Source organism: Pelophylax lessonae (genome assembly GCF_965119305.1).
Source record: "Pelophylax lessonae genome assembly, chromosome: 11".
In the NCBI taxonomy this organism is placed as follows: domain Eukaryota; kingdom Metazoa; phylum Chordata; class Amphibia; order Anura; family Ranidae; genus Pelophylax; species Pelophylax lessonae.
In genome coordinates, this window is record NC_138778.1 from 180974915 (window position 1) to 181000112 (window position 25198).

Below are 25198 nucleotides of genomic sequence, written 5' to 3' on the forward strand. Positions count from 1 at the left end.
CTGTCGAACGAAAGACAAATCACCCTTTTCAAGTGTATGGGATTGACAGCTTTGCAACAATACATCCCCCAATATTATGAACTAGTAAAAAGATGAATTTGTATCCTTAGCAGTTCAGCTTGAGCGCCATTAGATTCATGTGTAATCAATAGGTTGGTTTTATTGCGTTTTTTTGTCACAGAATTATAAAAAAAGTACAATAAACTTTTCCTCACAAACAAAAACTGGTAAGTGCCATTGCTAAATAGTTCACCATAAATTAATATAGGGAAAAGGGAATGTGGGCTGAAATGTATCCATAAGTAAGCTCCTGGCTTCTATGCTTTCTTTGTAAGAATATTTCTAACTGTAGAAAATTAAGAGTTTTCCCATAATTTGAGCTTTATTAAAAAAAAAAAAAAAAAAAAAAAAAAAAAAAGAAGAAAGAAGAAGAAGGAAGAAGGAAGAAAGAAGAAAGAAGAAAGAAGAAAGAAGAAAGAAGAAAGAAGAAAGAAGAAAGAAGAAAGAAGGAAGAAAGAGAAAAAGAAGAAGAAGAAGAAGAAGAAGAAAGAAGGAAGAAGAAGGAAGAAGAAGGAAGAAGAAGGAAGAAGAAGGAAGAAGAAGGAAGAAGAAGGAAGAAGAAGGAAGAAGAAAGAAGAAGAAGGAAGAAGAAAGAAAGAAGAAAGGTGTCCTCTGGTAAGACTACCCAGAGATCTGAGATGTCTAGCTAGTAAGGATAACCTTAAACATAGTATGGCAGCAGTGAGTATTAACAAAGGGCTCCTGCACAATACAAATTTTTTAACCCCAATCCCCCACCCATTTAACTGCTGGCGAAGTAAAAACCTTTATTTGCATTTAGATAGGCATGAGTCAAGTCCAGGTTTTAGGTACATTGGGAGGAGGTTCCAGTACTGTATAACCTAGTTTTAGTATAAATTGATCCCAGTAGTCCTTTGTGCAGGTTCAGGCATGGATGTGAAAAATAATTCTTTAGTTCATGACGACAAACATGCATGCTCATTTGACCAAGATTGCATCGATTGTCTAAACCTTCTCACATGGAAAAAACAGTAATTCCACCTGGAAAATACAGTTCAGGTGACGGATACCTTAATCTGGTTGGCCATAGATCTATGGTTGTGTGAGCCATCCTGAATTGGGCAGGTTAAGAGATTTCCTCTTCTCTCTAGGTGTACCCTCAGTCAATCCTTGCCAGATTGCAATTTGTTCAGATTATGTGAAAAGTAAAGAAAGTTAGGACAGCAACACAGTTTTGGCATGCTGTGTGAATAATTGATTTGCTCATTTAGCAGGAGCATGTGTTTTAGATGGCAGCATGGGATTTAGTGTCAGAGCTAGCAGCTGTCTGCTCATCATTACAGATCGTTGGGATTGTTGGCTACTTGCTCCTACTGTGTTCATAATAAGACTTGGCACTGAACAGTTACCCCTGACCCAATTAGATGCCAGTGACATTTCTTTTATTGCAGTAAGAACGGCCCAACAACAGACAAGGCACTCCATCATTTTCAAAGTTTGCACCATTACAGCTGTGAGGACAGATGGGCTTCCATTTCCCTCAGGCTAGGTTCATGTACAAAAAGTTTATCAAAGAAATGATGGGATTAACTGAAACGCTTGGCATAGGTTTGAGACTGGCCATACACAACTCAACATTTCCTAGAACTGTAACCGTTTCAGACCTCACTAGCAACAGTTGAGACTATGTGGATGTGAATGGCTACCAAATATTTCTGTTTTAGTGAAAAAATGGTCAGGCAGTTTTAACCTGTTTCATTGCCATTTTCCCAGACCGTTTTTTTATGCTCACTTCCAAGAGAGATGAGCATTTCAAATTAGACAGGATTTATTGCTGAACCCCTAATACATTTTCTGCTATTGTGCTGGCCATAAAAGTAATGAAGATCTACACAATGAAACAAAGAGCAAAGAAGAATCAAAGGTTGTAGCACTTTCCTGCTCTTTTCCAATTTATCTGGGGTTTCACTTAAACTTAAATTAGATTTTGTTAGGGTGAGATTTTCCTACATAGATCTAAACTGCCTGTTTCGGTAGCCCCATTGAAAAAAAAAAAAAAAAAAACAGCATGGTTGCTTGTAATGCTCCTTCAGAATCCAGCTTGAAAAAGGGAATAGTGTGTGCACATATTAAACAATTGTTTGGATGATAGTTTGTCCACATAATGGAGACTGGTAATGCTTTAAAGTTTTCACTTACAATATTTATTGCTCCCATTGCTGGAGAAAAATCTCACATAATTATTCCAACAACAATTTAAATCTTTCCCATTTGCCCCAAACCTCCCCTCCCTTAAGCACCTGTGTAAAAGTTCATCTTTTTTTGGCTTTGAAGGAGCTAGTGGATTGTTCTTCCAAGGATGAAGTTTCTTTGCATAGTCAACAAGATTTGTGATGTTACTTGCACAGTTAGTGTCCCCAAGTCTTGGAATGCAGGAAATCGTCTTTTTACAGAGGACCCCTTGCTGAATGGTGGTGGTGCTTCGTTATTTCAACTCTAGTTCAGAAGTGGATTTCTTTGCCCTACGTTTTACTTTTGAGAATTTGACGCCTAAGACAATGGTGACGATGACAAGAATTATTCCAAGAGCCAAGAGGACCCAGGCTCCTGCTGATGCTTGCCCTCTGTTCAAGTTCATTCCCAGGAAGTCGACCTTTGGTGGTGGTGGTATAGGTTCTGCTGAGACGTCATTATTAACTAAAAAGGAGAAAATTGTACATGTAAATGCCACCAAATTTATTTTTAACATCTTCACAGTATCAAATTCGTAAATGCTACTGAATTCCTTTATCAAACATCTTCACAGTATTTAAAGACTTCTAAAAAGAAATCTGTATTGATAAATGTAGGCTACCATTCCTGAACCGTGTGAAAATGGTTGCTATGTGGCTTTCTCTGGGTTACTACTACTGCTAATTTTAAACAAATCAATTGCCAGAGATAGCCACACCACTATAGTATAAAAATATTGTATAGTATAGTATATACACCTATAAAATATTCCACATTAGTCTACATTAGTTCATTCAGGACTTCTGATATGCAAATACATTCCAGCTTGGTGACTTAAGTATTGACCATAACAAACCGACAACTGGCATTTTTAGAATGAGATGTCAACAATAACAGCCTACATATTTCTCCAAATACAGGCCTTAGAGCAGAAATAAAGAATTGTGATGAATTTGCAGACTAATGAGCCAGCTGTGCACTGAGCTTTTGATAGAGTTGGGATTAGAGGTTGGTTGGTGGTGCTGTTGGCAGCACATTGCTCCGTACTGTCCATGTGGGGACAGTGAAAGGCTGAGCCTGTAAATATGTAGCAGCAGGGAGCTGCAGGAGAAACACAGAGATGAGGACGGTTCAGTGTTTAGTGCGTGAGCACTGGGACTGTGTTTGACGGTCTGGAGGATCAAGGCAGGAGGCCTAAGCAGAGATACTGTAGCGAAGAGCCATGTGGTGGAGTACTGTTTGTTTGGACTCATTGATGGGGAGAACCCCTGTGAAGGAAAACTATTCTGCTGTAAATCTTTACTTTCTTTTTAATAGAAGTGGGCAGAAAAAAGCCCTAAAAATGGACTTTAAGGAGTGGATTTGTGTTTGGCAAAACCAATGAGCTAAAAGACAAAAGACCAGGGGCTGGAATAACAAAATTCATCTGCCTGCGTGGTTTCTAAAATTCCACTTGATTATGAACTCTGATATCTGAGTGATAAGAAAATGTAACAGCTCTTCTGATACTCAACTTATCTAGGTTATGAAACCTTAGTCAGCCAAGCATATCAACAAAGCAAAGGTCTACATTTTGTTGACGTGGAACTGCGATAGGTAGAGATGGCTCCATTTGGTCAGTAAATTTCAAAATAGAATTTTAATATTATTTTGCCTGGAAATCCAGTTAAATGGGAGATCAAGGTATTTCACACTGAGGCTGGTACCTACCTGGGCTCCAGTTGTATTCTGGCCAACCAAGGGTTTCGACACTTTTGGCATTTTCTGCAATTAGCCAGTTGGTCAAAGGCTCAAAGTATTTCAGGAGGGCATGAGCTGACATATTTCTCTGTCCAGTAATAACTTCCATCACATCAGGCCAAGGCTTGCTGTAACCCAACTTCATGGCATCTCTGCAGATATAGGAACATTTATATATGTAGAAAACCGTGATAAACCATAGGCAATCAACCAGCAATTTCTGAGCCACAGGTCAACCAAGAAATTCTGTCAGCACAGAATTAGGGGATCAGTGGTTGTGAACTTGTTTTTGAAGGTACATGCCCCAGGACTGTTATTACCCTTGCTTCTCTGTCTAATGAATCACTGGCACAAAACAAAATGTGCTTAGTCAGGTGTCTCAGTGACCCACCAAGCAGAGAAGAAAGGGTAAAGCAATATTTTTATAGATCAAACTATCAATAATTCCTGCTGACACCTATTGTGAGGGAGTTCCACATCCTTATCGCCCTGATAGTGAAAGACCCCCTACACAGCTTAAGGTTAAACCGCTTCTCCTTCAATCTCATTGTGTGGCCCCGTGTCATCTTACACTTCCTGAGACTGAATAGTTTCCTACTTACTCTGGGAAATGATTCAGTCAAACCAGGTATGCAAAAACAAAAAAAAAAAACAAAAAAAAAAAAACAAAAAAAAAAAAAAACACACAAACGCATAGTGGTTTTAAATATTATTTAAAAAATGTATAATATTTCAGGAGCATTAAAATTCCATTTTTTTTGTACAAAAAAAAAAAAAAAAAAAAACTAATAGACTAAGCAAGACAAGCCCTGTCATTCATTACTGGTTTGCAGATGTAGTGATTTTGCACTGAGCAAGCCCCATTCAAAGATGTGATAGAAAACACTGCAAGTGGAAACAGTTTTCCAATTTACAGTCAAATCCAGAAAACTATTTAAGTTACCTGAAATACTAAAGGCTATGAAGACATATTAGTAATGTTGCAAGGAATGGGTTGCTAGGGAAGGTTCATTGCTTGAAAACCCCAACAGGTTAATAATCAATTTTGGAAGACTTTCAGAGTTAACAAATAGGCTGAATTTTTATATACAACCCAGGCCAAAAAACTGACTGACTATCTTTTCAAATAGTTCATGAACACTGCTCAAGTTTTTCATGTGGCGTCCCAGATAAATGGGAGATTTAAGGTTCCACATGAAATGATCTCACAGGTTGTGCTTACAACTCGGACAATTTGGGCTAAAAGTTGTGGTGTTCAGCTGGCCATAGATGGTCCTTGCCGAACCAGCTGAATTTGAATCTACGTGCAACTGCTCCCACTCAACAGAAGGTGATCAAACGCTTGACTCCTGTCAAACAGGAGTATTAGAAAATTGCTCTCAATAATGCCCTGTACACACGTGCAGATTATCTGCAGACTTTTGTCTGCAGACTTACCTTTTCTATGTAGTGCAAGGGCCTGCCGGATTGCATACAAATTGAAAGTGTTTAGGTTTGACCTCATATTATATGGTTTTGGTAAGTCTGCAGACAAAAGTCTGCAGATAATCTGCACGTGTGTATGGGGCATAAGAGTCTGCAGCAAATGGGCTACAGCTGCCGATCAGTGCATTTCGACAGACGAGGGTCCTGCTGTCGGAATACAATGTCTCAACATTGTATCGTCAAAACAGATTGTACCAAAACACTTCAGAATTATTTCATATTCTCTGAAACTCGTTCCATCCCTGTTTTCTCAAATACTCCCCAAAAATTTGAATGTAGCCTTCAGGTATGCGTTTGGTAGCACTTACAGTGGGGGGGGGGAAAAGTATTTGATCCCCTGCTGATTTTGTATGTTTGCCCACTGACAAAGAAATGATCAGCCTATCATTTTAATTGTAGGTTTATTTTAACCGTGAGAGACAGAACAAAAAAAATATCCAGAACGCATTTAAAAAAAAAAAAAAATATATATATAAATGGATTTGCATTTAAAGAGAAATAAATATTTGACCCCCTTCGTAACAAATGACTTGGTACTTGGTGGGAAAACTCTTGTTGGTAATCACAGAGGTCAGACATTGCTTGAAGTTGGCCACCAGATCTGCACACATCTCAGAAGGGATTTTGTCCCACTCCTCTTTGTAGATCCTCTCAAAGTCATTAAGGTTTCAAGGCTGATGTTTGGTAACTCGAACCTTTAGCTCCCTCCACATATTTTCTATGGGATTAAGGACTAGAGACTGGCTAGGCCACTTCAGGACCTTAATGTGCTTCTTTTTGAGACACTCTTGTTGCCTTGGCTGTGTGTTTTGGGTCATTGTCATGCTGGAAGACCCATCCACGACCCCTTTTCAATGCCCTGGCTGTGAGAAGGAGGTCCTCACCCAAGATTTGATGGTACATGGCCCCCGTCCATCTTCCTTTTGATGCGGTGAAGTGGACCTGTCCCCTTAGCAGAAAAACACCCCTAAAGCATTAGGTTTTCACCTCCCATGTTTTACTATGGGGGAAGGTGTTCTTGGGGTCATAGGCAGCCTTCCTCCTCCTCCAAACACGGCAAGTTGAGTTGATGCCAAAGAGCTAGATTTTGGTCTCATGTGACCACAACAATTTCACCCAGTTCTTCTCTAAATCATTAAGATGTTCACTACCAAAATTCAGACTGGCCTGTACACGTACTTTCTTGAGCAGGGGGACTTTAGGGCGCTGCAGGATTTAGTTCATGGCGTAGTGTGTTACCAATTGTTTTCTTGATGACTATGGTCCCGGCTGTCTTGGGATCATTGACAAGATTCTCCCATTTAGTTCTGGGCTGATTCCTCACCGTTCTCATGATTATTGAAACTCCACGAAGTGAGATCTTACATGGAGCCAGAGACGGGGGGGGGGGGGGGAATTGACAGTTATTTTGGGTTTCTTCCATTCGCGAATAATCGCACCAATTGTTGTCACCCTCTCATCAAGCTGCTTGGCGATGGTCTTGTAGCCTATTCCAGCCTTCTGTAGGTCTACAATCTTGTCCCCGACATCCTTGGACAGTTCTTTGGTCTTGGCCATGGTGGAATCTGATTGATTGCTTCTGTGGACAGGTGTCATTTATACAGGTAACAAGCTAAAATTAGGAGTACCTCCTTTAAGAGAGTGCCCTTAATAGCTCGTTACCTGTATAGAAGACACCTGGGAGCCAGAAATCTTGCTGATTAGGGGATCAAATACGTATTTGACTTATTAAAATGCAAATCAATTTATAACTTTTTTGAAAAGCGCTTAACTGGATATTTTTATTGTTATTCTGTCTCACACTGGTAAAATAAACCTACCATTAAAATTGATTATTTCTTTGTCAGTGGGCAAACATGCAAAATCAGCAGGGGATCAAATACTTTTTTCCCCTCACTGTAGCTAGCATCAGGACAGAATGTGAGCACATGCAGGCAGCAAATAGAAAGAGCTCTGCAATGTTGATTCCTTCTTCCATCTTGCTTTTTGTGCTGGAAGAATCAGTTTGATTTGTTTACCAGATTAGCCCACTGGTTGATGGAAAGGAAAGAATAAAAAAAAAAAAAAATGAACACACTATATACAGTCCGGTCCATAAACATTGTTTGCCAGCAGGATGAATTCTGAAGTGTTTCGGGCAATATCATCTGCTCATATTCAGACAAATGCTTCAGAACTCATTGGATGGCGCTTCACAGTGCAGATGGACAATGACCCGAAGCATACTGCGAAAGCAACCAAAGAGTTTTTTAAAGGAAAAGAAGTGGAATGTTATCCAATGGCCAAGTCAATTATCTGACCTGAATCAGATTGAGCATGCATTTCACTTGCTGAAGACAAAACTGAAGGGAAAATGCCCCAAGGACAAGCAGGAACTAAAGACAGTTGCAGTAGAGGCCTGGCAGAGCATCAACAGCGATGAAACCCAGCATTTGGTGATATCTATGCGCTTCAGGCTGTAATTGACTGCAAAGGATTTGCAACCAAGTATTAAAAAGTGAAAGTTTGATTTATGATTGTTAATCTGTCCCATTACTTTTGGTCCCTTAAAAAGTGGGAGGCAGATATACAAACTGTTGTAATTCCTACACCTTTCACCTGATTTGGATGTAAAATACCCTCACATTAAAGCTGAATGTCTGCAGTTAAAGCACATTGTTAGTTTCACTTCAAATCCATTGAGGTGGTGTATAGAGCCAAAAATATTAGAATTGTGTTGATGTCCCAATATTTATGGACCTGACTGTGTATATGTATGTATGTATGTATGTATGTATGTATGTATGTATGTATGTATGTATGTATGTATGTATAATTATATATATATATATATATATATATATATATATATATATATATATACACACACACACATATACACACATATATATATATATATATATATATATATATATATAAAATATATATTTACATATACATACACAAGATTTCACGCATGGCTTATCTTACCCAAGCAATTTTCCAGCCTCCTTGGACTGATAAATATCACAGGTGTGGAGGGGTCCAGTCTGTTTGGCTGCATTACACAAAGCCTCGTGGAACTGGAACTGAATGACGAAGCTGATGAAATACCTTAAAACCAGAAAAGACAGCCATGTTACTCTACGAAGAGCAGCAATGAAAGGAAACAGTGATGTTTGTTTCTTGTAGGCCAGTAGTGCTAGAAACAAATGCTCAACTATATAATCCAAATTTATTTAGCTCCAAAAACTTGTTTTTGTAATGGAAACTTACATATTTCCTTTGTATTTCCTGTTTTATGCATTCTTTGTAAAATCTCCAAATGTTTAAACTGAAAACTGTGTTGGAAGCTCATACTGGTATACACTTTACAATACAAAACGTATTCTGAATGACTGCTAAACTCGATCACCATTTCAGACTCCACAAATAATGCTGCTGTGTGGAATTTGTAAAGTGATGCCTTACCATGTATTGTTTTTCCCGTGATTAAAGTATGATACATTTAAATTCTTGACAAAAATGACATGTATTAACCACTTCTGTACCTGAAGGAAGGATTTACCCCCTTAATGGACTGGCCATTTTTTGAGATACCGCACTGCGTTCTTTTAACTGACAATTGCGCGGTCGTGCAACGCTGTACTCAAATTTTTTCCCCACAAATGGGGGAAATGGTGGTATTTGATCCCCTGTGTGATTTTTTGCACTAATAAACAAAAAAAAAAAAAAAATCCCAATAGGTGTATTTTGATTGGTTTGCACATAGTAAAGCCGACGATTTGCGTTTTTTTTAGCAGGACTGCGACACTACGGCGGACAGATCGGACTCCAAACTGACATTTTTGACACTTGGGGGGGACCAGTGACATTACTACAGTAACTAGTGCTAAAAATATGCACTAACACCAAGGGCGATCAAAGGGTTAAATGTGACCCTAGGGGGTGCTTTCTAACTGTGGGGGAGGGGCTTTATGCACGAACACAGAGACCTGTGTTCCTAAATAAGAGGAACACAGGATCCCCGTGTTCATCACTGACAGAACAGCGGACTGTCGTGTTTACAACCGCCGTTCTGTTTCCATGGGGGGGCGATCACAGATGCCCGGCGGCAAGCGCGCTGCCGTACCTGCTGGTTGGCTTCCCCTGTGGTGAATGGCGGGAGCACACTCCCGCTAGCCGCTCCATGAAGAGACGCACAGTTACGTCATTTCGTGGGACAGAGCAGACCTGTCACAGTAAAACTGCAGCGGGCGCTCGTTAAGTGGTTAATCCATAGAGCTTGTTGTAGATTACCACTCAGTAGGTCCTGCTGCAGTTTTTTGCTTGTCGTTTTCTTATAGATCACAGAAAAAAAAACCTAGCTATCTTTTTTATGTTGGCCATCGAATACAGAAAACTGTTCTGTTAAAAAGATTAACCATTGTGCAGCATGAAACTTGGCTGATCAACTGTTTTTTTGTAATCCACCCTTCAAGTAGTGCATTAATCGTAATACTAATCTTTAAACTCTAAATAAAAAAAAAAATAAAAAAAAAAAAAAAACCTATCTATAACACTCTAGAATCAAATAAAATCCCAGCATTCAAGACCTAAAGGAGATTCTCTATGATAAAAAAAAAAACACACCAGTTGAGTCCGTTACCTGATGTATGGGACATTAGCAGGAATGTGGAATTTAGCGCCAGGGTCAAAATCATCTTCCGACCTCAAGACTGGAGGACACAATCCCTGATATTTCAACCTAGGACAACATAATGGTTACATTTGATAAATCAGCTTTAAAAAAAAAAAAATAAAAAAAATTAGAAAAAATTGTAAATCCAGAATGGTATAGAGTACTACTGTAGGTTTACAAGGCTGCTAGCCGAACAGAATTGCAAACCCTTTGTTATAGAAGCCAGTTTACATTTGTGTAAAGAACATCTGGCTTCATATTTAGCTGCCTTCCAGGGATTTAGCTTTGAAAAGTCACTATACTTTACATAAAAATTAACCAAGAGTTTTTTTTTTTGCAAAATGACAAAATGCTATACAGACCTCAGATCGAGTCTGGGCCTGCACCACACTTTACAGTCCTAGGCCATACTAGGCCATTTTTGATCTCCAGTGGAGATTTTTTTTTTTTTGGTAAGTTTTAGACTCCTGATGAATTTAAGACCTGCTAGATCTTGCATTCATCTGAATGAGCTGAATGCACTTCCTGCATGATACTATGGAGTGAAATTGTGTCTAGCCCGGCACTTGCCAGGAGAGTTCAGCTTGCGTTCGGTCTGCATTTGAGGTCTGTTATTAGGTTTAGCTATTTTCTATTTTGCATTTTAAGTGAGAAACATTTTTTTTTTTTTTTTTGCTAACCAGGTCAACATTAGAAAGATTTTCAGGCCTACTCACAATATTTTAGGAGGTAGGAAGGTAAGGAAGCAAATCTTCCTGTCTTAAAAAAAAAAGCGTTGTCAAATTAGAAATAAAATCCAGGCATGGTGCCAATTCTTCCCATTCTATCTGAAACAAAAACATTTTTTTTGATTGATAGACACTTTCTATGCAGAGTGCCATAGAGTAATGAAATCCTAACTTAAAGAATATGTAAACCTAACATTTCATATTCCTGATATGTGCCTGCTGTACTGTGTACTTGTATGAAAAAGTATCCTGTTTGCTTTGTATTGCTTCCTTTGTGTGAAATCCCTGGTGTCCCTGACAGTCCCTCTGCTTTTCTATTAAACCTGACCACACCAAAAAGGAGAACACACTGTGGTCAGTTGTCTAGCTGTGCTGGGAACTCAGGCTGCTCTCCTCCAATGATCGGACTTGGCCCCCTGCACAGCCATTCACTGGCAAGTTTAGTGTATTGCTGTCCCGCCTCTGACCCCCCTCCCCCCCAGCTCTTATGCAGCTAAAAACAGAGGGTAGGGTATGTGAAAAAAGTTATTTATAAGGTTTTTTGTTTTTTTATATCTATACACAAATTTTTACTTTTTTTAAATTTCTTTTTTAAACTGAATGGGTTGTTTTACAAGTTGATAATTTATAATCACTTTATAATCACTTATAATTTTATTTGGGCAAAGTGTTAAAGGGTTAGAACCTCCATCTGTTTTTTTTGCCAGTTCTTTCCCTGTTTGGAAGATTTTCCCACACTCTCTCCTGACAGGAAATTTCATGAAAGTCAGGTGAAATCTCAGCGTTGGAGGTTGCCACTTGTAATAGGGTCTCATTTGTGAGATTCCACTCTTCTGTTCGGATGACAACCCTAAAATTTTTCCTTCACCTATCCCATTGAGAAAGATTAGAGACAGCAAAAGTCTACCCAGAATTTAAATAAAAAAAAAAAAGTTTAAACAAAGCCTAACTTTAAAAGTTGATCTGTAAAATATTGCTGTTTGAAAGGGTTATAAAAAAGGAAGGGCATACCTGAGATTCCACCACTGCTGGTTGTATTCGGAATCTGGAATTCTTCCATCAAACACTTTCCAGCGCCACTGGTCCATTAGGTATCCAAAGGGTAGGAAGGCTATTTTATCCAGTGCAATACTCAAAAGATAGTTGATGTCACTCTCTAGAACGGGACATACAAAGTAAGAAGCGTTGTATGTTCTGATACAAACTAAATTCTGAAATTGTAAATGCAATATCAATATCCTTTTTAAATATCCCTTTTAGTTTTTTTTTGTGCAATATCTTTTTTTGTAGGTTCCAAAAGCCATACCTGCATTTTCCTCAACTTTGTCCAACAGCCCAATGCTGTGGAGATGCTTAGGAGTGGACACAGACAGGGCCAATACATCTCCAATGGCCTCATGAAAGCCAGGGTTGGCTCCTTCTCTGAATGAAACTGGTTGATCTTTGTACTGCAGGAAGTACTGAACATGGCCCATTTCATGGTGGACTGTGATAAGGTCATCCATGGTGACTACTGTGCATTGCTTGATTCTGAAAGAAAATACAATCAAGATTTAGTATTTAATGATGCCCATAAGAACACTTTTACTGTTTCACAAATGCATGTTTTTGGGTTTTCTTCCATAACTCAGCCTGTTATTAAACAGCTCATCAGTCTCAACGGCAACCACATGCTTAGCAAACATGAACCTTTGGATAAAAAAAAACACAATAAAGCCCAACTCCAACCAAAACTTTATTTGATTTTGGATAGAGAAGTAAGGCTTTGGGCCTCTGTCAGGTTTTAATAACCATTTGTGTTACAATGGGGGAGAATTCCCCTCACTGCCTATCAGGAAGGAAGTTATGGGATCACTCTCCAATGGGGACACAGAAAAATAAACATTTTTGCAGAAAGCAAAAAAGGGTTTGATCTTCTGACTGGGTTTTTATTGCTTACTGTGCCTCCCCATCCCAGTAACAACCACTCCATCCCTTTTTTTTATCCCAGGGACAGGAAGTGATGGAGAACCTTCCACAAGGGTGGTCACAAATAAAAAAATTTCACTCTACTACACTATCCAAAAAATATATACTTTGGTTAACTACAAAAATGAAACCGATCAGTGATATTTGCTTGTGAACCCAGTACATTTGTTTTTTTTCTTGCCAAGCATTGATTGTGCCAATTCTGCTTGAGGCTGGGTTCACACTGGTGCAATGCCAGACATCGCATGTGATTCGCACCGCATGCCTGCACACATCACATGCGATGTTTGTGCAGTGAAAATTCAGCCAGCCATACAACTATCGCATTTGGACCACTGGAATGTCTACACTGGAATTGGCTTGCATGGGTGTTTAGACTCATGCAATCAAATTCCACAGATTGCACTGCGTTCTGAGAACCTATTCGAGGGTGTCATTAACTTTATATTGACACCCGCAGCGGTTCGTACAGAGCAGCGTGAACTGCCTGCGAGTCAGATGCAATGCGGAAACCTGCACAGGAATCGCTGTGGTTCCCACATCGCACCAGTGTGAACCCAGCCTGATGCTAAAAGAGAACAGTAAAGAGAACCTGCATACTTTTTTAAACAAGTATATCTAAAGCCAAAACATTGTTATGGAGTAGGGAATGGTTAAAAGACCTCTGAGATTTATTTGCTGTGTCCCTTTGGTGGGATTTCTCTCCATTTCCTGTCATGGAGGTACAGCAGGAAGCACGTTCGTTGGCACTTAAACATGTTTTTTCATAGGAAGACATCCTTTCTATCTCTTTTTAGGTGACAGCTGTTAACCTTTTGATTTCCCATCATTTCTACTCTAGTAACAATGGTCGCCAAGACAAACAGAGGACAAATCTCCCCAGATAATAGGAGATGAAGCTCATATCCTGGAACTCATTGCAGAAGTCCTCATTTATCAGTAGTGTTAATTTTATATGCCCATAAGCATCAGATGTGTTCCATTAGTATTTAGGATTATTGCTTTATGAGACATCATAAAGCATGATGATCCAATTAGTGCAAAGGCCATGACCACAAGACGATAAAACAGATTATTATCCCATACTATCTCTAATGGAAATCCTGTACAGTTCATCAAAACACCACAAGAATGGAAATCAACTTGGTAACGCCTTTTATGGACAATTTGCCCTAGGACAACAAATTGGTGTGGGGGGGGGGGGGGGAAGCCTTGCCTCACTAGATTTTTAATCATCTAACAAGGTACAAAAGAATTAGGATTGGGAAATGCTCTACTGGTTAAATACTAGAACCATTTTCTTCCACTGAATTAAGTTGGCATTAGGCTGGGTTTTCCCGCATCCAAATTGCACAACAGGCGGGTATGACAGGCTCTTTATGGAGCTGGTTCACACAGGTCTGGGGCGGCAGCACTCCGCATTAAAAAAAAAGGTCCTGTGCGACTTTGGCTCTGATTCAGGTGTAAAGTCAGGCAAAAATTTGGATCCGATTCGCACCTGAACCGGTAAACAGGGACGCACTGGACCCCATGGCCACATATGTGTGAACCCAGCCTTAATTTCTAGGCGAGTAGCTAAAGATTGAATGATCTGAATATGGCAGGTCAATTAAAAGATAGGGGAAAAAAAAAAAAAAAAAAAGTAAAAAAAAAAAAAAAAAAACCAGTAAAAACCAATAGCTAAAGTTTATATAATATTTTTTCTTTCCACTCAGTTTTCCTTTTTTTTTTTTTTTTTTTAATACAAAAGTTAACATGGTTTTCTGTTACCTCTTAAAGCTGTGGCATGTTGCAGTTTTGATCCCTCCGTTTTTATTGCATTTTGTCTATTTAAAGTTGGTACAATAATGTAATCAATAGAATAATAATGGCAATATTGATATACCTCCAAACAAATTAAATGGGTAAACATTTCTTAATCATAACAAATCAGAATTTTCTATGTTTATTCTTGTAGTGTGTGATCTGCCGGCGAAATTTAGCATTTTCATGTGCTGCCCCCACTACAAACATGCAAGCTTGTACTGTTAAAAAGAATGAAAAAAAAACCCCACAGATTGCGTAACAAAAAGTTTGTTAGGCAAACAAAAAAACATAACCCCACAAATAAATAAAAAAGGGATTTAGAAGGATTTTTTTTTTTTTTAAACAATACTATTGGTCTTTATAGATGATAGTACAGTACTGGTAGATGGTGTAAAATGTTACAGCCTTTATAAAAAGGTATATGCACCACCTATTAATAAAAATAATTAGTTTAACTAATCTGGTTTACTGTGTGAATTCCTAACTGTGGATTCCCATAACCATACCTGAAATCTTTTCTGTTGTAGAAATCCCATGCGGACGCATGACAAACCACATCTCTGCCAACAGGTTTCTCAATCATGGATTTTTCCCAGAATTCTGGAGGCATAGGAAGGAGTCCTAGAGAGGTAAAGAAGTTGTCTGATACTTCAAACATTCTTTGGGCGGTCCATTTCTGGGGGGGAAAAAAAAAAAAAAAATTGATCAGTGAAAGCCACAGCTTCCTTGTCACATAGGCTACCATCTGTACTTTTGTAGATAAGGTTTATTAAGAGGAAAACGGTTTCAGGAAGTTTTGGGAGAAAAAACAAGAAGCAGCTTAGGTTCGCCTTCTAGAGAGTTCCTGGTTTTCAGTTGGGGCAGAGTTGATCCACAGGCTTGTAGTGAGAAGGGGGAACAATGACATTACCATGTGCAAAGTCAGGAACCACAACTTGAATGCATAATTTCAGATAACAGCCATAATGATATGATAGTCTTACAAGCTACTGACTCAAAATTATGTGACCTAGGTGTAGTAATTGGCATTTACTGCTGTTCTGGGCAGAATTAAAGGATAAGTTCACCTTTTGTAACGTTACACCCATATTCAGGGCATAACACCCAATCCCCTATTTTGACAGCTAGCAGGGGATCTTCCCCACCCTCTCCCCCCGCTAGCTGTCAAAGTTAAAGAAAAACCGGCGCTGTGCAGGGGTCATGCCCGTACCACTAGGTTACTCATTTACAGCGTTCCATGAATGAAAAACTACAAGTTGACAGCCTTTGTGGCTATGAGTGTTCTCGTAGTTCATTGATTCTTCCTGTCACTTTCTACTTGCCCGTATGGGATACGAGCCAACATACACTGACAGGGCTGCAGGAGTCCTGCATGACATCAGCGATCTGCTGATTGCTGCTGCAATTCTTTACAAAAAAAAAAAAAAAACACACAAAAAAAAAAAGTATGTATGATTTTATTTACAGGTAAAACGTATCCTTTGGGTGGCTTAAATGGGCCTAATGTAGATATGCCGATGACTAACCTGAGCCACCATCGCAGGTGTAGCATCCACTTGTGCTGCATTCGGATATGGAACAACAAGATCAAATATATTTGACCATGACTGGGCCCACATGTTACCTAATAGAGAAAAAAAAAAAAAGCCATAGTTATGTGCATATCTACCATTTGTAAAAAGAAGAAGTAGAAGTAGAAGTAGATCAGCAATGTAAACCCTATAGCAAATAAATTGAATCTTCAATTGAAGTTGTTTATTTCATGCAGTTGGGCACCTACTCGTGACCTTTATGGAAACCTTGTTTGGCTTCTTCGATGCCAGCTAGGTCGACTAGGTTGTAAGAGACAAGCGATAGGCTTAAGTGTTCCTCCTCTCAACACCATGATTACCCAAAACTGCCTAACCACTTTACAGGGGTATAGTCTATAGTCTACTTTATAGGAATAAGGCCTAACATCACCCTCCCCAAATATGCTAAAACTGAAAAAACTAGGACAGAAATGATCTTTATCATGCTACATTATTGTAGTCTATGGTGTGAATTCAGGTTGTTTTAATAGCTGGGCCTGCTATAAGGACAACTTCCCATTCCTTAAGATGCAGTATTCTAGGCGAGGCGACTTTTTACTGAATGCCATCAGCATACTTGTGGCAACAATTACAGCTTATGAAATGGTATTTACACTTTCATAGAGCATGTGTCTGGAATGAGTGTCTATCCCTGCAGAAAGCAGATCTCTGTGTGTGTCTCACAAAGGGCAAACCCCTAGGGCAGCCTGATTGCTTCTTAGGCTCCATGTACACGGGACGTTAGAAAAAACGTCCTGCAAAGCCATTTCTGACCGGGAAAAAGCAGCTGTTAAACGTGCTTTCAGTAGCTTTTTCCATTTGCGTTATTGCACATTTGGCCACATTGCTTTTAGCAGCGTTTTTCTGCCTCCATTCAAAATCAATGGTTCCCTATGGGAGCCTATTGATTTGAATGGAAGTCGGATCCGACTTGCGGCGCGATCTGCACTGTGAGAATCTTGAGGGGGAACTCCACGCCAAAAATGGGAAAAAAAAAAAAACTGCGTGGGGGGGGGGGGTCCCCCCAAGTTCCAAACCAGGCCCTTCGGGTCCAGTATGGAATTTGAGGGTAGCCCCACGCCGAAAAAAAAAAAATGGCGTGGGGTCCCCCCCAAAATCCATACCAGACCCTTATCCAAGCATGCAGCCCAGCAGGCAATGAAAGGGGAGGGGGGACGAGCGAGCGGCCCCACCCCCCCTGGACCACACCAGGCCACATGCCCTCAACATGGGGGGGGGGGTGTTGGTGCTTTGGGGCAGGGGGAGCTCTGCACCCCCCACCTCAAAGCACCTTGCCCCCATGTTGATGACGACAAGGGCCTCATCCCCACAACCCTGGCCGGTGGTTGTGGGGGTCTGCGGGCAGGGGGCTCATCGGAATCTGGAAGCCCCCTTTAACAAGGGGGCCCCCCAGATCCCGGACCCCCTCCCTATGTGAATGGGTATGGGGTACACTGTACCCCTACTCATTCACCAAATAAAAGGCAGTGTATGGAAATGACAGGAGACGTTTTGGAAAGTTTATTAAAAATCTTCATCTGGCTCTTCTCGTCTTCTCCTCTCCGGGGTCTTCTGCTCTTTTGCTGTCCGCTCTTCTTGTGTTCTCCTCTCCGGGGTCTTCTGCTGTCCTCTCTTCTTTTTTCTCCTCTCCAGTCTTCTGCTCTTTTGCTGTCGGCTCTTCTTCTTCCTCCGACGTCTCCGGTAATTATGCCGGTCTCCGGTCTCTGCAGCTTATTATATAGCCATTAGGGGCGTGGCCCCGATGACGTCATCGGGAGGCCCCGCCCCCTCGTGTCACATATGTCGTCATCTGTGACACGAGGGGGCGGGGCCTCCCAATGATGTCATCGGGGCCACGCCCCTAATGGCTGTATAATAAGCTGCAGAGACCGGCATAATTACCGAGAGGACAGCAGAAGACTCCGGAGAGGAGAACACAAGAAGAGCGGACAGCAAAAGAGCAGAAGACCCCGGAGAGGAGAAGACAAGAAGAGCCGGATGAAGATTTTTAAAAAATTCACATAGGGAGGGGGTCCGGGATGTGGGGGGTCCCCTTGTTAAAGGGGGCTTCCAGATTCGTTGAGCCCCCTGCCCGCAGACCCCCACAACCACCGGCCAGGGTTGTGGGGATGAGGCCCTTGTCCTCATCAACATGGGGGCAAGGTGCTTTGAGGTGGGGGGTGCAGAGCTCCCCCTGCCCCAAAGCACCAACACCCCCCCATGTTGAGGGCATGTGGCCTGGTGTGGTCCAGGGGGGGTGGGTCCCCTCCCCTTTCCTGGCCTGCATGCTCAGATAAGGGTCTGGTATGGATTTTGGGGGGGACCCCACGCCGTTTTTTCGGCGTGGGGCTACCCTCAAATTCCATACCGGACCCGAAGGGCCTGGTTTGGAACCTGGGGGGGGACCCCCACGCAGTTTTTTTTACCATTTTTGGCGTGGAGTTCCCCCCTCAAGATTCTCACAGTGCAGGTCGCGCCGCAAGTCGGATCCGACTTCCATTCAAATCAATAGGCTCCCATAGGGAACCATTGATTTTGAATGGAAGAAAAAAAACGTACAACGTGGCTGAACATAGGTTCATCACGTTTAGTCACATTCGGCTGCGTTTCTGCGTTTGAAAAGCCGGGAAACACACGTTCGAACGCAAATAATTGCGTTCTAAAAAAAGTCCCTGAACGCAACTGCCTGCAAATTACTGTAAACGACCATGTGTACATGGACAGATGATAACCTGGAGCTGCGTTCAGGGGCTTCTGAAAAAAACGCCCAACTGCTCCTAAACGGCCATTTCCAGCGTCCCGTGTACATGGACCCATAGAGGGACGTGAAATCAGACAAACAGAGCTGCAAGGCAAGCTCCAACTAAGGACACACTCCCATATTCTTCCGTATATTTGCATGGTTTCCTCCAGGTGCTTTTGTCCCACAACCCACAAGTGTAGCAGTAGATTAAATAGCACCTCAACCTGCTGCTAGAGTGTGTTGAAGGGTAGTAAGAGAAGAACGCAAGCTCTACTATTTAGAGACCTATCTTGACCGTTTGTACACTGCTCATACAGGGGTTGATTTACTAAAACTGGAGAGTGCAAAATCTGCAGCTGTGCATAGTAACCAAGCTGCTTCTAACTTCAGCTTGTTTAATTAACCACTTCAAGACCAGGCCTATTTCTGACATTTGTTGCTTACAAGGTAAAATCAGTTTTTTTTGCTAGAAGGTTACTTAGAACCCCCAAGCAAATATATATCCATCTATATATATTATATTATATTTATTTTTGCAGAGACCCTAGAGAATAAAATGGCGGTCGTGGCAATGTCACACTGTATTTGCACAGCGATCTTTCAAATGCAATATAAAAAAAAAAAAAAGTACACTTCAATGAATTGACAAATGTGGGATATCCCGCGCTACCTTATAGATATAATATATGGCTCGTCTTGTGATGGGTGGCTGCATACAACCTAATTGTGTTCCCACAATGTGAATCAAATAATGAGTGTGTGTTGTTGCGCCTAATGCCCTTAGTAGTGTCAGTAAAAGAATGGGGTTGTAAGGTGCACACAAAGTCTAAAGTCTTCCTCCTTCATGTCCTTGGTAAATAGTAAGTGGGTCAAAATATAAACATCAATATTGTAAAATCAAACACTGGTTCCTAGGTAAACTGTAAAACGGGGATTATAAAAAATGTGAAAACACAAATAATATGTACTGAAAAAAAAAAAAAAAAAAAACACACGCACCTGAATGGGGTGATTGCAAAGTCACAATATCATTCGCATAAACAAAAAAAAAAAAAATCCTTAAAAATGCAACATGTATATGCAATTTATAAGTGAATCCACATTATTACCAAAAACCAGTACGACCAAAGTCTGAAAATTTCCTCCTTCGTGTCCTTAATACAGAAAATATCTGTTAATACAGAAAATATCTGTCTATATATAGCATTTTTAAGGATTTCTGTTTATATTGCGATATTGTAATCGCGCCATTCATTTTTTTTTTTTTCTCCTTCAGTACATATTTGGGTTTCACATTTTCTAACCACTGTATTAGAGTTTACCTAGGAACCAGTGTTTGATTTGATGATATCAATGTTTATATATGACCCACTTACTATTTACCAAGGACACTAAGGAGGAAGACTTTAGACTTTGTTTGTCACTTACAACACTTCATTGAATAAAAAAATAAAAAAATCAATAAAAAACTGTAAAGTTAGCCCAATTTTGTATACTGTGAAAGATGAGGTTATGCCAAATAAATACCGAACATGTCGCTCTTTAACCACTTGCCGACCGCTCACTCGAGCTCTACTGCGGCAAAGTGGTTAGTTCCTGTCCAGCGATGTAGACCTACGTCGCTGGACTTCTCCCCTTGTGGGCGGCACTTGAGCGCCGCCGGCAGCTCGCTCCTGCTGTATTCAGTCACAGCGGGAGTCAGGCCAGGGGAGGAGCGGCGGCGATCGCCGCTGCTCTTCCCCGATCGTAGGGGAATCGAGTCTGGAGATCCGCCCGCTTGTGTAAACAATGCGGGCGGATCTCCTAAGTGACAGACAGTGACAGATTGCAGGGTTCAGCATAGCTGAACATGCGATCTGTCCCTGTGTCACTCAGTCACCTCCCCCAACACATGTCAGTAAGCACCAGGCATACATTAACCCCTCCCTCTCCAATAAAATTAACCCCTTCCCTGCCAGTGTCATTTTTACAGTAACAGTGCATATTTATAGCACCGATTACTGTAGTAATGTCACTGGTACCCCCAAAAGTGTCAAAAATGTCAGTCAAGGGTCCGATCTGTCCGCCGCAATGTTGCAGTCCCGCAAAAAAAAAAAAAAAAAAGACAGAAATCTTTCCCTTAGTTAGTAAACGCAATAACTTTTGCGAAAACCAATCAAAATACGCTTATTGTGATTTTTTTTCCCAAACATAGGTAGCAGAGTTACAGAAGAAGTCTTGTGCTAAAATTATTGCTCTCGCTCTAACAATTGCGGCGATACCTCACATGGGATTTGAATGCGGTTTACATTTGCGGGCGTGATTTACGTATAAGTTTTCTTAGGCATACGAGCATGGAGGGATGGGGCTCTTAAAAAAGGGTGATGTATGCAGCTACAGGCATCACCCCAGTACAACTACTTTAACAAAATGATGTACAGGTATGTGATTTTGCATGAAGTGAATGAAGCCTTGACAAAAAAAAAAAAAAAAAAAAAAACTGGAAGGCGACTGGTTTCTATGCAGAGCTGCACCAGATTTTGCACTCTTCAGTTTTAGTAAATCAACCTCACAGTATATGATCATTAAACAAACACAGGAATCCAATTAAAATTAACAGGGATCTCACCAAGTAGATGGGCAGGGATGGGTCCTTTAAGGTTGATTTTCTTGTCTCCATATTTCTTGTAGAGGGCTCGGCGTACATATGCATGCAGGTTAAGATAAAGAGGCTGCAGCTCATGATAAAGCCTCTCAACATCACTTTCCAAAGTTGGCGTCTCATACCATGACCTCCAGTATGCACCATTGTCTGCATGACCTGGTAGAACAGATAAGGAACTAAGTGAAACATTGATACGTATGTATGCAAAAAAGCAGTAGTATATCCCTGCTATGTGCTACAAAATGTTCAGAAATTACATTTCAAAATGATGTAATGAGGCATAAAGTAAGAACTAAAGGGAAATATGTAGAGGATTAGGCAGTTTAACTGTCAGAGAAACTAAGCATGACAGCGTACAATAGAAATTCAGAGATGGGAATCCGTTTTACCATTGAGAGTTGCTGCTTTGTTACCCAGCTCTACATATCTCTTGTAATGGTTACGCATTTTTTTGCCAGAAGAATCTCGCCAACCTTTCCATGCCCATAACAGTTCATCATAGTCACGTGACTGGGCAAGGAGTGCAGTTATATCTTGAAATGGATAGAAAAGATAGATATAATTAGTTATGTTAAAATTATTATATTTAAAAATTATATAAGCAAAGTGTAAATGTTCAGGTCTGTACAATTGCATGTGAAAGAAAATGTGACAAAGCACTAGTAACACTTGTCCCTTCTTCGTAAACCTAGAAGGGGAAGGTGCTTCACAATTTTTTGATGGCAGGCCAGGTACTAACTAGAACATTGGATGAAAAAAAAATATCCCTGTGATTTGAAATCAAGGGGATGTATAGCTGAAAATATTCTCTTTCCAAACCTGTCATTCTTGTTTCTTGCCAACTCTGATGCCTCCAATTTTAGAATGTTGCAGCAACAATGGGGAAAAATATCCGACACCGAAATCAGTCAATGGGGGTAAAATGAGGTCAAATGAGGGACACAGAGGTTAGCCAATGGGGTACAAGGAGAAGAAATGGGTCTAGACTGTCAGGTTATCTTATAGAACAGCAAACCCAGAATGATCTGACACAAGGCCATCCGTAAAAGGTTCTCCCTCCCTGGAGGTTCCTAGATAGCCCGCAAACATTTTGAACATTATACTGACACTCAAGGGTCCAATTATGAAGCAGAGAATGGGATTTTCACCAAACACCATTTGGTTCAAAAGCAATCTTTGCCATTTAAAAACAGACAGACAATTCTAGTAGATTCTCCACCAGAGAATGTTTGGTGACATATTCTCTTCTTTTTAAATAGACCATTTAGTGGTAGATCAAATCGCAAAAAAAAAACTATGCATTCTGTCTGTCCCCTAATTTAAACAGTGAAAGATTCATTTCTGCTTCCATCTATAATCATTTACACTAATAATGAACATCACAGATCTGTTTTGCACATGAGGAATTCTGCTAAGGAGTGTTCCATCTGGAAATACAAGCAGTCTTACCTGGATCCAGAGGTATGCACTTATTATCCTTGCATACTGTGGCCTTGCTGTAGATGGTTTCCATGTCAGAAACAATTTGATTGTACTAGAGTAAAAAAAAAAAAAAAAAAAAAAAAAAGAAGATGAATTATTGAATGATGGAACTGCTTTGTCTAGTAAATCACATTGGTTGGCAAGAATGGGAAGGCCCTGTAGTGCACAATTACCTCTTTCTGCTCCACCTCTGGCAAAGCTGCTTTATCAATATCACTGAGCTTCTTCAATAGTCGCTGTACCTCTATATTCTGGAAATCACTGTAGTCAAAGTTTCTGGCCTGTCGTCCATACTGAAGAGTGTGGCTGGACATAGCTAGGTTCTTATCCAGCTGTAAAGAATCATGAGCTATATTATACAGTGACCATCTACTACATTGCTTACTTTAAAGACATGCATACAACCAGAATGAAGTTACCAGGGCTAAAATTTACACAACCTATTACAGCCCCCTCAAAAAAAAAAAAAAAAAAAAAAAAAAAAAAAAATCCTGAAATCACGGTCAGAGACAGGGCATAAAGAAGATTTCCATGTTCAATTTTTTTTTTTTTTTTAATACCAAACGTGCTAAACACCCATAATGTAGCATACAGTATATCTTATTGTATGAGGTAGTGACAACATAATGATAATTACACACTAGCATTGTACTGGTTCCTTCTGTAGCATGGGAATAAACTCTGCTCAAATTTTGTCCACTTTGGATCAGGTGACATTTTCCATCTGGCTACAGGAGATGTGCTTCAGCTATAGATGTCAGTTTGTGCCAGCATATTAATTATCACACTGCAGGATATCCCTTCAAAATGGAACTATGCTATTCTGTTCCAGCAGATTTTTTTTTGGGCATTTAGGTTTGTTAGCAGTGCAGATTTCGGACGTGACCTTGACCTATCTCAAGATACTGTCCAGCAACATACCATTTTCTATAGGGTCTTAATGCAATCTGCAGGCAATTTGTTTGGGGTGTAGCCAATTATTCTCGTACGCATATTGCCATAGCTCCAATCCAGCAAGCAAAAAAAAAAAAAAAAAAAAAAAAAAAGCATAGCGAGATATTTTTGTAGCACCCTCCTGGGAGAGGGAGAGAGGGAGAGTGAGAGGAAGAGTGAATAGTTTTTCGCCTTACCAGAGGGATTGCAGGTAAATCTTTATTTGTTCTCTGCCTACCAGAGAGCAGTATCTGCTAGTGAGGTCTGCTCAATACAGCTCAGTCTGTCTGCTGAGGGTTTCGCACTGGTCCAATAGGGAGGCATATTGGACAGTGGGAGGAAACCTGACAAATGAGTGCACAGGCATTTAATACAGCCCTGGAAATTTGGCAGAGGAAAGTACCTCAGTGCATGCTGGGATATGCTGCCCTGCATAGAAGCCAAGAGCACATGTGCTTGGGGTCTTTCGGCTGGATAGTGGAGTTCCGGAGGGAGGGGGCGGCTGCCTCCTCTGTAGAGGTGCCGTGCAGCCTCAGGTAGTCAACCTGAGGGCCTAGAGAGAGCTAGAGAGGAACTGAACCCAGAGATCCTATGAATCTGACTGAAAGGGGAGACACTGGAGGATCTGATTCTGCAGTACAGCAAGTACAAATCTGTGTCAAGGGGCCACCCCTGCAGCTAGAGGAGTCAGTGAATGGGTGTCACTAAAGGGGATGCTAGAGAGTTTCCCAAAAATATAGTTCACCAAGGAGAGGGGGGGGAGATAGGGAGACTTGACCCTTCCCATACATGTGGCAGTATGGTTCAAGTAGTGCAGCTGCTTTCACAAGCAACCTAGTGAGGCCAAGTGAAAGTTGCCCTTATCAAATGTACAATGTTCCAGTTGGAGTATCCCACTATTCCCTTCTTCCATCCAAGTTCCAAAATAAACACCAAAAACCAAAACCCCTGGACTATTTATTGAGCAACGAGCCATTGGGGGTAAGGATGAATGTGTGAACTGTACCCTAACTGACTGTGTGCTGGTAATCAGAGGAGGCCCAACAAGTTATCATACAGCAAGCCCTATGGGGAAAGGGCTACATTTTGTTCAGAGGCGTAACTAGAACCTTCAGGGCCCCGGTGCAAGAAAGGGCCCCCGGACCCCTGGCCAGGGCCCTTTCCTTCAAGCCTGGGGCTCTTCCC

The 25198-nt window shown here is 40.8% G+C and overlaps 1 protein-coding gene across 4 annotated transcripts in view; it reads right to left on the minus strand.

Annotated features, from left to right (window-relative positions):
• Positions 1–2202: 2202 nt before the first annotated feature.
• ACE (angiotensin I converting enzyme) overlaps positions 2203–25198 on the minus strand; it is a 76426-nt gene continuing 53430 nt past the window's right edge. For all 4 annotated transcript variants that reach the window (XM_082271455.1, XM_082271454.1, XM_082271456.1 and 1 more), the window contains exons 15-26: positions 23254–23412; positions 23048–23132; positions 21988–22131; positions 21563–21754; positions 16167–16264; positions 15147–15316; positions 12173–12396; positions 11878–12022; positions 10106–10204; positions 8449–8571; positions 3964–4145; positions 2203–2718 (exon numbers count right to left, since the gene is read on the minus strand). In XM_082271455.1, coding sequence (XP_082127581.1) covers positions 2507–2718; positions 3964–4145; positions 8449–8571; positions 10106–10204; positions 11878–12022; positions 12173–12396; positions 15147–15316; positions 16167–16264; positions 21563–21754; positions 21988–22131; positions 23048–23132; positions 23254–23412 — 1833 coding nt within the window. In that variant the 3' untranslated portion in view covers positions 2203–2506. The remainder of the gene's footprint in view (positions 2719–3963; positions 4146–8448; positions 8572–10105; positions 10205–11877; positions 12023–12172; positions 12397–15146; positions 15317–16166; positions 16265–21562; positions 21755–21987; positions 22132–23047; positions 23133–23253; positions 23413–25198) is intronic.